The 13,937-nt window shown below is 38.5% G+C and overlaps 3 protein-coding genes across 3 annotated transcripts in view; 2 read left to right on the forward strand and 1 right to left on the reverse strand.

Moving 5' to 3' along the window:
- LOC140807411 (11-beta-hydroxysteroid dehydrogenase B-like) overlaps positions 1-11,363 on the forward strand; it is a 69,444-nt gene extending 58,081 nt beyond the window's left edge. Inside the window, exon 7 of the transcript XR_012112691.1 lies at positions 11,354-11,363. The gene's annotated coding sequence lies outside the window, so the exon portion shown is untranslated. The remainder of the gene's footprint in view (positions 1-11,353) is intronic.
- On the forward strand, positions 7,280-8,840 carry LOC140807410 (protein BEARSKIN2-like). Its single transcript, XM_073164245.1, has 3 exons — positions 7,280-7,671; positions 7,754-8,049; positions 8,123-8,840. The coding sequence occupies exons 1-3, from the start codon at positions 7,431-7,433 to the stop codon at positions 8,804-8,806; spliced, it is 1,221 nt and encodes a 406-aa protein (XP_073020346.1). The 5' UTR covers positions 7,280-7,430; the 3' UTR covers positions 8,807-8,840.
- LOC140807409 (peptide chain release factor PrfB1, chloroplastic) lies at positions 8,970-13,020 on the reverse strand. The gene is made up of 6 exons (XM_073164244.1): positions 12,763-13,020; positions 12,175-12,243; positions 11,479-11,699; positions 11,141-11,344; positions 9,688-10,090; positions 8,970-9,397 (listed from the first exon to the last, which is right to left on the reverse strand). The coding sequence occupies exons 1-6, from the start codon at positions 12,965-12,967 to the stop codon at positions 9,099-9,101; spliced, it is 1,401 nt and encodes a 466-aa protein (XP_073020345.1). The 5' UTR covers positions 12,968-13,020; the 3' UTR covers positions 8,970-9,098.
- Positions 13,021-13,937: the final 917 nt, after the last annotated feature.

Consider the following 13,937-nt stretch of genomic DNA (forward strand, 5'->3'; position numbering starts at 1 on the left):
TACCAGAAGCTTGTTCAGTTTCGTACGACTGAGAGCTCTAGTTGGTTTTTCTATGGTGAGGGAGCGCGACCTCCGATGCCAGTGGTATCTGCTCTGAAAGCCTGTCGTGCTTTAGAGTCGGGCGGGGAAGGCTACCTCATCTATGCGATTGATTCGTCCACAGGTAGTGTTGGTATAGAGGATATTCCAGTGGTTTGTGAATTTCCTGATGTCTTCCCAGATGAGATTCCTGGTTTTCCTCCGGTTAGAGAGGTGGAATTTGGCATTGAGTTAATGCCAGGGACTGCACCGATTTCTCGTGCCCCCTATCGTCTTGCTCCGTCAGAGATGAGAGAATTGAAGCAGCAATTGCAGGATCTTCTTGATAAAGGTTATATTCGCCCAAGTGTTTCACCTTGGGGAGCTCCAGTCTTGTTTGTCAAGAAGAAAGATGGATCTATGCGATTGTGCATTGATTATCGCCAGCTGAATCGTGTGACGATCAAAAACAAGTATCCATTACCTCGTATCGATGATTTGTTCGATCAGCTTCAGGGCACCTCTGTTTACTCCAAGATTGACTTGCGATCGGGTTATCATCAGATAAGAGTTAGAGATGATGATATTTCCAAGACTGCATTTCGTACTCGATATGGGCATTACGAGTTTCTAGTTATGCCATTTGGAATGACGAATGCGCCAGCAGTGTTCATGGATCTGATGAATCGAGTCTTTCGGGATTTTCTAGATCAGTTTGTTGTGGTTTTTATCGATGATATCTTGATTTATTCTCACAGTGTGGAAGAGCATATTCAGCACTTGAAGATTGTGTTGCAGATTCTTCGCGAGAAGCAATTGTATGCTAAGCTGAGTAAGTGCGAGTTCTGGATTGATCGTGTAGTATACCTTGGTCATGTGATTTCCAAGGAAGGAATTTCTGTGGATCCCAGCAAGATTGAGGCAGTGCTGAATTGGTCACGTCCTACGACGGTGGCTGAGATCCGTAGTTTTCTAGGTCTGGCAGGGTATTATCGTCGCTTCATCGTGAATTTCTCTCAGGTAGCTAGACCCTTGACGCAACTTACTCGGAAAGATGTTCCATTTGAGTGGTCATCTGAGTGCGAAGATAGTTTCAGAGAACTTCGTCGACTTCTGACTTCTGCACCTGTTTTGGCGTTACCGTCAGGATCTGATGGTTTCAGTGTTTACACTGATGCCTCTTTTCAAGGCTTAGGGTGTGTGTTGACGCAGAATGATCATGTGATCGCTTACGCATCCAGGCAGTTGAAACCTCACGAAGAAAAGTATCCTATTCATGATCTAGAACTAGCTGCTATTGTGTTTGCGCTAAAAATCTGGCGTCATTACTTGTACGGGGTTAAGTTTGAAATTTTTACTGATCATAAGAGTCTGAAGTATCTGTTCACTCAGGCTGAGTTGAACATGAGACAACGTCGTTGGATGGATCAACTTAAAGATTATGATTGCGAGATCAAATACCATCCAGGTTCTGCGAATCTCACAGCCGATGCTCTTAGTCGCAAGGTGAGAATCTCTGCACTTCAGACCAGTGCTATGATTAGTACTATCCAGGATTGTTGTTCATTGGGATTTAATTTCAAACATCGGAAAGGTATGGAGAGCATTCGTGTTGCTACCATTTTATCTGAACCAGCTTTGTTCGCTCGGATTCGAGATGCACAGATGTCTGATCTCAAGACTCAGAGATTAGCCCGATTGGTTGGTGGAGATAGCAATTTCCATTATCAGTCTAATGGTCTTCTGTGTTTGTCTAATCGGGTTGTGGTACCAGAGGATGATACTTTGAGGGAAGAGATCTTGGCTCAGGCTCATCGAAGCAAGTTGAGTGTCCATCCAGGAAGCAACAAGATGTATAAAGATTTGAGGACACGATTTTGGTGGAAAGGGATGAAGCGCAGCGTTTATCAGTTTGCTTCCAAGTGTCTTGTTTGTCAGCAGGTTAAGGCAGAGCACCGTCGACCGGGAGGATTATTGCTGAACTTACCTATTCCCGAATGGAAGTGGGAGCATATCGCGATGGATTTCATTACTCACTTACCATTGTCTTCGAGGAATAGTGATGCTATTTGGGTAGTGGTGGATCGACTCACCAAGTCTGCTCATTTTCTGCCATATAACCGTGATTTCACTTTCGATCGTATGGCTCGATTGTACATTCAAGAGATTGTACGTTTGCATGGGGTACCAGTCAGTATTGTCAGTGACAGAGATCCTCGTTTTACCTCACGATTTTGGGGTAGTTTTCAGTCGGCATTGGGTACTTCACTAAGTTTGAGTACGGCTTATCATCCAGAGACCGACGGTCAAACAGAGAGGACTATCCGTACACTTGAGGATATGTTGCGAGCTTGTGTTATGGATTTCGGACCCGCTTGGCAGGATCATTTGCCTTTGATTGAGTTCGCGTACAACAACAGCTATCATCGTAGTATGTATGGCACCATTTGAGGCGTTGTATGGGCGACGTTGTCGTACTCCATTATTCTGGGACGAAGTTGGGGAACGACATGTTGAGGGACCGGAGTTAGTCCAGCAGGCTATTGATAAGGTTGCAGTAATCAAGAAACGGATTAAGATCGCTCAGGATCGACAGGCTAGTTATGCGAACACCAAGCGGCGACCTCTTTATTTTCAGCCAGGTGAGAAAGTGTTTCTCCGAGTTTCGCCTTTTCGCAGGATTTTGAGATTTGGTCTCAAGGGTAAGCTATCTCCGAGATTTGTTGGTCCTTTTGAGATTCTGGAATGTGTGGGAGATTTGGCTTACAGGTTAGCATTACCTCCGTATCTGTCTGGGATTCATGATGTGTTCCACGTATCTTTGTTGAGACGATATGTAGCAGATGAGTCTCACATCTTGCATCCATCTGAAGTTCAACTAAATACGGACTTGTCTTACGTGGAACGACCAGTGCGGATCCTCGATCGCAAAGACAAGGTGTTGCGGAATAAGATCATTCCTCTTGTCTTAGTTCAGTGGCAGCGCAGAGGCACTGAAGAAGCCACTTGGGAGCTAGAGAGTCGTATGCGTTCGGAGCATCCAGAGCTCTTTTGAATTATACTTTGTTTATGTTTGTGTTTTCAGTTGTAATCGAAATATCAGTTGTATTCAACAACAATTGAGATGTAATAACGATGTTGTTATTTCGTTTTGTTCATCCTCTAAGCCTGATTTCGAGGACGAAATCTTTTAAGGGGGGGAGAATGTAGTAGCCCGAATTCCAAATTGGGTAATTAACGGATTAATGGTGATTAAGAAGGTTTAATGTGTAATTTTGACCGTGGTCATGATCGGACGGACCGAAGATGGTTCGGTAGCACCGAAGAGTTCGGACGATCCGAAGTGGGTTCGGTGGATCCGATCATGAGGTGTCAAGAGTTGATCGACACGTCAGTTTACATGCAAGTTCGGATGATCCGAAGTGTAGGTTCGGTGGATCCGATCATGAGGTGTCAAGAGCCGATGGACACGTAGGAGTTCGGACGTTCCGAAGTAGGTTCGGTGGATCCGAACATAGCCTATAAATAGTGCTCGGATTTCCTCATTTTGCATTGCAAATTCTTGAGTTGTGTCTCATATTTGAGAGGTTTGGAAGGTTTCTAGGGTTAGTTGTCGGTCGAGCGATAGCCAAGAGCTGTCAGGATTGGTAGCGTAGCGACGCCTGAGTTACGAGGCAATCGACATCAAAGGGCTGTCGACGGACGAAGGTAAACCCTAAACCTTTGGTATTACTGGTTTTGCTAGTCGAGCATGGTAGTATTGTTCATTGGGTATGCTTTTGATGCGTAGGCTTGTTCTAGACCTGATTAGCGGTGTTGCGTAAGGCTAGGCTTGCTGTGATAGAGGTACGAAAGTACTATCCGAGATATCCTGGTCGAGTATACATCCTTATATGTGTTGCATGATTATGTGGTGCATTGATATATGTCATATGATGCATGCTATTATGTCACGTTTTATGATGCATGTTGCATTTCATGTTTAGCCGTATCTCCTTCGAGATAGCCTTTACTGTTGAGCTGTATCTCTTTCGAGATAAGCTATATCTTGTGGGGCCGCTCAGCCCTGTCTTGTCTTGTGGACGCATGGACACCGAGAGTACACAGTGGCCGACGGGTCGGGAGGGCTTCGGTGATCCGGGACATTTTTGGTCCACGTCTGTTCTTGTAGTGGATGCAGTGACCCAGAGGAGTACCGCGCGGCACTATCCACTTGGCGCCTCTAGACTGAGCATTTTGAGATCCTTTGTTACTCCTGTTTCTTGACTACCCTGGTATCATATCATAGCATGTGCATTTCATATAGGCTTGTATACTCATGCTTTTGTACTGGGCGTTCTTATCGCTCACGTCCTCGGTTTTGTTTATCTTGGACACCCCATTCCCACGGGGCAGGCCTCAGGTTGGACAGCTCAGGAAGAGCAGGAGGAGGACAGTGAGTGGCTGGTTGGTTTAATTTTCAGTACTATTCTTTTCGATATGGTTGTACCGTATATTTCATTTTAGTTCGAGTTGTTCTGGATTTCGATTGGGTTGTATAACTATCGTTTGTTGGCCTTTTCCGCAATTATCTCTGATTATTATTAATTAAGTTAGTTGCATGCTTAGTTCTTGATTAGTAGGTGATTCTGGAACGGGTCACTACAAAAATATTGGAAAATTTATACAAATTGTGAATAATATGAGTTAATATTTAATTTGAGAGCGATTTATGTTTTTTATTGCTCGTATATACTTCAATTTCTTTGTTATTGTACTAAATAAATTATTTTTAAACTTTGAGTTATCATTTTTTTCTTATCGTGGTTCTTTGTGTTATGATTTTTTTATTTGTTTTGGTTAGTATTGTTGGCGGCAATTGATTTTTCTGATATTATATGATGTGCCTTGTTGTTTATATAAAAATAAGTATGAGAGTACACCAATCAAAGCCACGTATTTTGGGTCTTCTATTATACGAAGAGAATAATAAATAGTTTCTGTGAATTATATAATTTCTTGGTTTTTCATACATATATGCGTCAAATTTCGAACAAAAAAGTTAAGAAAAACATAGTGGATGAAAAAAAAAGAGACATGTTAAATAAAAAATAATAATGTTGTGTATTACTATGTTGGGTGCAATAATTGTCCTTGCTTGGTAGAGCGGTCGAACCGTGGTGTTTGAGCTACTGTGCGGTTTAAAAGATTTGAGTTGCACCATTACTACTAGCTATAGCTTTTGGTAAAGAGACAAGCGCTCGGTCCTACAATTGGTATCAGAGCCAAGGCCACGGGTTCGATTCCTATTGATTGCAAAGAGTTCAATTATTGGGAAGGAGATTAGGGTGCAATAATTGTCCCTGCTTGGTAGAGAGGACGAATCGTGGTGCTTGAGCAGATATGCGATTTAAAAGATTTGATTTGCAACATTTACTAGCTATAGCTTTTGGTAAAGCGGCAAACGTTCGGTCCTACATACCATGTCCTAATTTCTATATGATATAATTCAAGCACATTTTTTTGTAGATATTCGAAATTAGGTCCAACTAAGTAATATGAAACATATACATATATATTAAATCATATTCAAAGCAAAATGTTAAGATCAAGAATGATTCAGATTTAAATTTCAACGAAGCACAATGAAGAAGAAATTGAAGAATTGTATGTGTACGTTAAGTGTTATATAATGATTATGTTGCTACTTCATGGTTGTGCGACATATGGATGTCATATAAAATGTTAATATTTCTCAATAAAATAGTTTTTCAAAAATAAAAAATTCTTCATTCAGAAAAAGAAATACATGAAAAACAAATTGTGCATAATTCTCAATCTATTTATAATGGTATGAGAATAATTCTAAAGCTTTGTTGACACAATATAATAGATCAATTATGTGCATTTATTGAGACATTAAGCCAGTTTCACTTTATTTCCTCCAATATTATCTCGATATATTTTGATGTGACTACGAGATTGTTTTAGTCTCTTTTTTTAGTCAAAGTGTCTAACCAGCTAATTCATAACATATATGGTGGTAGCATAGAAAACTCCTCGTCAAATAAATTCACTTAGCCAAATATTGAAATTCAAATAAAATTCTACAATATTTCATCAAATTAATTTTGACTATCATAGAATGATCATGAAATCTAAATTGTTATATTATTATATGAGATATTGACTAAGACAAATATTTTGACATATATTTAAATGATATCTCATATGCATATCTTAATTACATTATTCGTATCTCTTCTCAAGATTTTTAAAATACAATAATTAATTTTGTATGTTGTTCCACAAGATATAATATATTATAAAACAAAATATAAACTCATAGAAGAAAATTTGTTTTGTTTCAATGAATAATATAATATTATGTTCTAAACGCAACAAATGAGATTGAAACTATATCATCCTCATGACATGATGCGCGCAATCATTATTTCAAAGCTTCCAAAAAATGACGATCAAGATGACTTTCTTGAATTGTGTCAAATTAAATGAGGACACAATTCTAAGATATAACCATTTGAAGAGATTTCAAGTATTTTTCTCACAGTGATTGAGAAATAGTTGTTAAAAATTTGTTAACCTTATAGCTATATGTTGATAATATCGATACTAAATATATAAAATGATATCACAAATATCACAATATTTGAAGAAGGTGCAACACCATTCATTGGTTATGTTGTTGAAGAATATATAGGTTATACATACTTTTAGTCACAAGTGAAAATTTATCATGAGTAAAAGCATTTTTTCTTAGGAATTATAGTTGATGATTGTCAAAAGCTGAAAAATCATTTAACAACAAAAAAATATTCGGAAAAATAAGATTATCAGATAAAAACAATGTAGAAAACCGAAAAAATGTCGTGATAAAGAAGCAAACTACGAGCATGTCAGATCCCGGATAAAGATTGTAAATAACATAATAGATGTTAAAGACGATCAGATACTTGCTGAGCATACCAAAATAGTTATATGCATATTATAACAAACTACGACAAAGAGTTTTTAATTTTTTATGGCTTAGTTTGTTTCAGTTGATAAATGTTATTAGCTATATTTTAATTCATTTAAATATTATCAAAATTTCGTACATATATTTCAGCAGTTTAGGTTTTTACGTGCAACGCACGTGCATTTTTCTAGCATATATATATATATATATATATATATATATATAAGTTATGTGTGCACACACGTACACGTGGGATCACAGCTGTATCCTGTATGAACGGAACAAGGCGTAGAATTCCTTTTAACTTGCGTTTAACGTCAGCTTTAGGCAGACCCGACGGCGGCGTCATCGGCCGTCAACCTTATTGTTTCTATCACACTACAAATACAATACCACCTTGTCCACACAAATAGAGCTAAAAAACGGTGACGCTCATGATGCACGAATCTAGTATATGCATGCAATCGTAAAGATTTCAATAGACCATATAATAAATCACAACTCTTTATCAAGATTAACTATAATGGGTTCATTGTCATCGGGGCGTGGTGGAGTTCCACCTGGATTCCGATTTCACCCGACAGATGAAGAGCTTCTGCACTTCTACTTGAAGAAGAAGGTCTCCTATCAGAAGTTCGACATGGAGGTCATCAGAGAAGTGGATTTAAATAAGATTGAGCCATGGGATCTTCAAGGTAACATAAGAATTTAGTCACCGTTAATACTTATATGCATGAACCGATCAGTCACACTTGCTTTTTCTGGACATGAATGCAGAGAGGTGTAAGATAGGATCCACTCCACAGAATGAATGGTACTTTTTCAGTCACAAGGATAGGAAATATCCTACAGGTTCTCGGACGAACAGAGCGACGAGTGCTGGATTCTGGAAAGCAACCGGAAGAGACAAATGTATAAGAAACAACTTCGATAAGATTGGAATGAGAAAAACCTTAGTGTTCTACCGTGGTAGAGCTCCGCATGGTCAAAAAACCATCTGGATTATGCATGAGTATAGGCTTGAAGATAATCCTCATCATCATGATCAAGACCCTCAACCAACGTCAACTAATGTAAGTCACATGCAGCATGTACGTGGAAAATAGTAATTTCTTTTAACTGAATGAAGATATAAAACATTTTCAGGAAGATGGATGGGTCGTCTGCCGGGTATTCAAGAAGAAGAGCCTGTTAAAAGATGAGAATAGTACAGGCAATACCAGTGAAGCTCCGCTCAACATGAGCACTGCCACCACATCATTTACCAGCTGCAACCTGCAATCTCGATCCCTCTTTACGAATGATGATCTTATGATGATAAATATGAATCAGTATAATGTGCAGCAGCAGGAGGAGGTTGAACTTGGCAGCAACCCAAATTATTCTCTAGCTGTTCCAGTTTCCGCCACCTCCCCACTGAGCCAATACCCACAAATTGAATTTCCAAACTCCATCTCCAATAACCAAAACAAGAAGCAAATAATGATAAGCACTAGTAACCATTACAAAGATCATGACTGCGAGAACATGATCCGTGCAACAGCAGACTCCATTGGTTACCAGGTTCATTGCATTCACCCATCTTTGATTGAGAGGTGCAATCAATCATCTCGTCAAGCTGCAGCTGCCAGCAAATCATATTATAACATCCATTTGAACGAATGGGATTCCCTCGTAATAGCTACTTTCAATTCGCATCATCAAGATGACAACGAGGTATCCCCCAAAGGACACGTCTTCCAGGGGACCATTGATCCTGCCTCCAGCACCATGGACCAAAACAATCAGTTAACTCCGAGAAGTCAAAAGGACTTTTGGGCTTACGGATAGTCGCTGTTTCTATGTATTTAGACAGTAATTCATACATAAAATATATTTATCAGTTGCCACAAATTTATTTGTCTGTATTGGACTCCTTAATCTGACAAATGAAGGTTATGTATCAGATCGTTCATCCGTCACAAGTGATACAAAAAGAAAACAAGTGTAAGAGTAAATCGCTATTGAAATTACTGCTATAAATAAAACAAAGAAATTATTCAATCAATGCAACAAGAGGAAAACCATGAGCGGACAGATTTATATAGAGTACAACAAAAAGTTAATCTACAGGTGCCTTTAATTAGGACTGGTTGGCCACAGATTCACTGTATTTGTACTTGAGGTAAGCTTTTATGAAGGGATCTAATTCGCCATCCATCACAGACTCAATGTCTGATGTCTCGAATCCAGTCCGAACATCTTTCACTAACTTGTATGGATGGAATACATAGTTACGTATTTGTTGTCCCCATTCCGCCTTCACAACATCTCCCTTAATTTGCTTGATCTCATTTGTCCTTTGCTCTATGGCTATCACCAATAATTTTGCCTTTAATCTATTCAGAGCTTTGATTTTATTTTGTAGCTGGCTTCTTTCTTCTGCAGAGCATAAGAAGAAACAAAGAATGAGATTGAAGAATAAAAGATTAGTTTATGCAAATTGGTAAATGGCATTCCGACCAGTGAAGAATCCAGCAAGGAACATTGGAGACAAGTGCCCCTCACACGAAATAAAATACTAAGACTCAACGATTAAAACCCCCCAACCATAAATACATTAAGTAGCTTGCCCTATCTGAATTTTCTGGATCCAACCTTGATTCCAACACAAAGTAATGAACTATATTACATGTTGGAACAATCGAAAGAGCTACTACAGTTTAACTGGCCTGTGCAACGAACAGTTACTCCAGTTGGGATGTGTGTCATTCGTACTGCAGTTTCAACTTTATTTACATTTTGCCCGCCTTTACCACCTGCTCTTGTAAAACTGATCTCTAAGTCTTCTTCGGGTATGTCAACATCCAGTGACTCTTCAGGAAGGAGAGGCATAACTTCAACACCAGAGAAGCTAGTTTGACGAAGACCTTTGGCATTGAAAGGTGACTGTCTGACAATGCGGTGGGTCCCTTTCTCACCAGATATATACCCATAAACATACCGCCCTTCTAGTTCAATAGTAGCTGATTTAATCCCAGCTTCTTCCCCCATGGACTTCTCAACTACTTTTGTTTTGTAATGCTGCTTCTCTCCCCACCTTACATACATCCTGAGAAGCATGTCAGCCCAATCCTGCACTGAAATTTATCAAATAAATTTTACAAAAATAAGCCAAGAAGTTTACTTGCAAGTGGTTGATAAATTTGTCCATTTGACATTCTACATGCTAAGAGATCATGACAACTCCTAAACAGAAGTGGACATCATAAAAAAAAAAAAAAGATAAAGTGAAGCATCTCCTATTGTAGTCATTTGTAGAGGATTGGTATATAACTATATACAGTAAAATAGAAACGAGAGTGTAAAAAATAATGGACACCTTGAAGCATGTTCTATACATGAAAACGCCAGCTAGATGGATGGAATTTCCAGAAACGATTTTACACAAAACAATTTAGACAAATAAATATCAACAGAGGATTAAAAAATAATACTTGTTCCATATTTAGAGGTCTTACATGAGTGAATAACAAAAACAAACCATGAAAAGAACATTATTAAATATGTGACGTGACGTATGATGACCTGGAAGCAATAACTTGCTTCTCTTAAGGGCATCTGTGATTATTACATGGTTCATCGGTAAATAGAAAACCTTTACAAACTAAGCCCAAATAAACATGGCATGGAAAGAATTCCAGCACTGTAGGCTGAAAGTAACAAAACCACCCAAAAAAGTATAGCACCAAGCCACCAACACTTTAGTGTTCAGACTTGACTAAAAAAATGACCAATTCTGTGAAGGAAATATACAATGACTATGTTCAGGCAAAACAAATTAAATAAAATTTGTAGATATATGTGCATTAAATGGAAGAACAGCAGAGCCAGTGACCAAATTCATGCACAATCAAGGATATAAAGAAAATGTAGAGCCTTCAATAAATTCCTTCCCACATCTAGTCCAATATCTATGTGTTATAGAAGAATCTAAGCAGCAAATATCAACCTCCACCAAGCTAATCAGTAGCTCTTTTTTTAAGTCAACCAGCACGTATCAACCTCCACCAAGCTAATTTGTAGCTCTTATTTTAAGTCAATCTTGCGGACTGACGGAGCAAATGTGGTTTGTCATCATAGAGAAGAAAGAAGCTTGGAATTTATACTTGGAATTCAGATTACCTGGGCATCAGTTCCCCCTGCACCAGCTGTTATTGTAACAACAGCCCCTTCTTTATCATAGGGGCCAGAAAGCAGTTGAGTGATTTCAAATCGATCCAACATCTTTCTCAACTCTTTAACAATATTGGCAGCCTCTTCAAGGAGTCCTTTATCAGTTGAGTCCATCTCCTCAGTAAGCTTAACTATTGTTTCTGCCTCTTCAACCTGAGCTAGTGATTTGCGGAGTTCAGATATGGTCCAAAGGATACAATAATGCTTAAATCTCATACTTTGTACACAATTTTATGCTACTATTTCGAGAAAATTGATTGCTATGTTAGCAGGATGGAAGTGTAGACCTGTTCTTTGAAGCCATTGAGAAGTTTTAATTTCTCTTTAACATCGGTAAGTAACTGAAGTGTCTGCTGAGCCTTGGCACGATCATCCCAAAGAGAGCTATCAGCTGCTGCCTCCTCCAGATCAGCAAGATTTTCCTCTAGCATTTTCAGGCCAGCAGCAGCCCTAATCTCTTCCACACGCTCTGCGGTAATCTCCACCTCTTTCCTTAAGGCATAGAAGTCTACAAATAATACAACAGCCATAATGAGATCCAGGTCCAGAAATATTAGGACCATGGAGTGAAATTAGGCAGAAACACATCAAGTCCTGGTAAAGTAGTGCAGTCTCAATCAGTTTAAGAGCATTAATAGATTAACCTAATCGAGATTTTCCTCCCCACCTGTCATCTGGATTCTAAACCATTAGTCTTTATTAATGGACTTTCCACATGGTTCTTGAGTTTAAACAACTCTTTATAGAACTTGTCTCCGTAGCTTGTAATATCCAATCAATAATGAGATAAATGAGTTTTAAGCATAATAAATGGAAAATACATACAATGGCTTAAAATCCCATCATGTCAAAAAGTCACAATATTATGATAACAAGTATTTTCACAATCATACAGCTCCTTAGAATTCACTCATTATTTGCACATTCGAAAACCAAAATGGAGGTTAAACAAACATACAGTAAGACATATCCACAAGCATTACCTTGCACAGCCCATTCACTTATTTCCATACTAACTCCCGTTTCAGGTGTTGCAAATAATACTCTGGCATCTGTTGACAATGTGGAAGCAAAGGAATAGGAAAAACTGGTATTATGCATACATAAATAACACTTGAATCTATACGGGGGAATTAATCTAAACTTAAATGTAAAAGTTTAGCAATCAAATTTTAAAACCAAAGCTCGCCCTGAGAAAACATAAGAAAACGAGGCGCTGCACTTAAATCAGTTGAAACTGAAAAATCAGCACTAAACTACGGTTGCTGAATTGAGTTTGTTCCTCACTAAACAATTTCAAAACTTTCCATGACAACGAGCGAAGAGACCCAGGACTCCGAGTGAAAATATATGCAGAAGATTTAAAAAAAAAAACTCCAAGAGTGAAGTTTGGAGAAAAAGATCCATGAAAATTCACCTACTAAAGATATGATTTTTACACGGTAAGCAACAAAAATGTTATCCCCAAGCAAGCACCATGGTGATGATTAATCTAAAGGACCCCCTCTCATTACTGTGATGCAAATTGATGAATAATGTAAAATTATTACTCAAAAGTAGAAAAAGCATACCATTCGGAGAAGAAATGGATGAAAATCTAAAGAATGTTGAACGGTGCGCAGAATGATTGAAACAACAGCAGGTAAAGAGTGATAGAGTTGAGGGCAGTTCGCGTGGTAGTGGGATTAGTATTGCTGAATTTATTGATCTCGAGCCGGCGTACGGTTGCCGCCGGAGCGGTCTCAGTGGGTGCCGAGCAACAGCTAAAGCCTCCATCGAGGTAAAAGATAAGACGCACAATTAAATGCGGACTTTAGGCTCCAGATTCGGAATACGGGGGAATGAGGGAAAAGGGAGTCACGGACAAGTTTATTAAGGGAAAGGGAGTCAATGTAATTTACTTTTTTATCTTTGTTTAAAATTTGTTTAAAAACTAATTTTTTCATCAGTAAGCACGATCCAATTGGGTTTGGGTCGTGCTGACCCAAGAAGAGCACGACCTGATAACTAAGTCAAATAATTTTTTTACTCAAAAAATCAGGTTAATTTTTTTAAAAAAATATTATTTCATTATTGTTTAATGTATATCAATGTATAATTTATGTTTGTTTTTTCATTGCAGCGGTGAATGTGGACTTTACTGTTTAGCGAGAGCAGGTTATATCATGTTCAGGGAAAATGCCTATCAATTGAACTATCAGAAGATTGAAGAATTTAGGCATTATTGTTGTTGTTGTATTTGTGATGAATTATGGTTGTTGGATTAAAACATTTATATGATAGTTGGATTAAAACATTTATATGATATTTTGCATTGATTTTAGTTAATTTATGTGATATTTTTTTACTACATTCAATCTAATAACGATCTCATACAAAAAATATATTTAGAGAATGATTCATCAATTGATCAATTATATAACATCATAAAAAATGAAAGCGAGTTGTGATTTGAATTGTATTAGGATTATTGTTTCTAGTCACACAACTTATGGCGCAACCCAGGCGCGACCCACTCAACCAAATTTTGGGTTGAGGCGCAACCTCAACCCAAAATTTGGTTGAGTGGGTCGCGCCACAGGCGCAACCCAATTTTGGGTTGAGGCGCGACCCACTCAACCCAAATTTGGGTTGATGTGTGGCGCGACCCACTCAACCCAAATTTGGGTTGAGTGGGTTGCGCCTGAGTGGGTTGCGCCACAACCCTGTGGCGCAACCCACTCAACCCAATTTTGAGTTGAGTGGG

Source organism: Primulina eburnea, chromosome 12 (genome assembly GCF_022965805.1).
Source record: "Primulina eburnea isolate SZY01 chromosome 12, ASM2296580v1, whole genome shotgun sequence".
In the NCBI taxonomy this organism is placed as follows: domain Eukaryota; kingdom Viridiplantae; phylum Streptophyta; class Magnoliopsida; order Lamiales; family Gesneriaceae; genus Primulina; species Primulina eburnea.

Bases quoted from the DNA above. Each gene is read 5' to 3' on its own strand.
- LOC140807410 (XM_073164245.1), top strand. From the start codon at position 7,431: ATGCATGCAATCGTAAAGATTTCAATAGACCATATAATAAATCACAAC. The intron at 7,672-7,753 runs GTAACATAAGAA...ACATGAATGCAG, and splicing joins TGAGCCATGGGATCTTCAAG to AGAGGTGTAAGATAGGATCC. The intron at 8,050-8,122 runs GTAAGTCACATG...AAACATTTTCAG, and splicing joins CTCAACCAACGTCAACTAAT to GAAGATGGATGGGTCGTCTG.
- LOC140807409 (XM_073164244.1), bottom strand. From the start codon at position 12,967: ATGGAGGCTTTAGCTGTTGCTCGGCACCCACTGAGACCGCTCCGGCGG. The intron at 12,244-12,762 runs GTATGCTTTTTC...CATTGTCAACAG, and splicing joins ATCCATTTCTTCTCCGAATG to ATGCCAGAGTATTATTTGCA. The intron at 11,700-12,174 runs GTAATGCTTGTG...TATTATTTGTAG, and splicing joins AAGTGAATGGGCTGTGCAAG to ACTTCTATGCCTTAAGGAAA.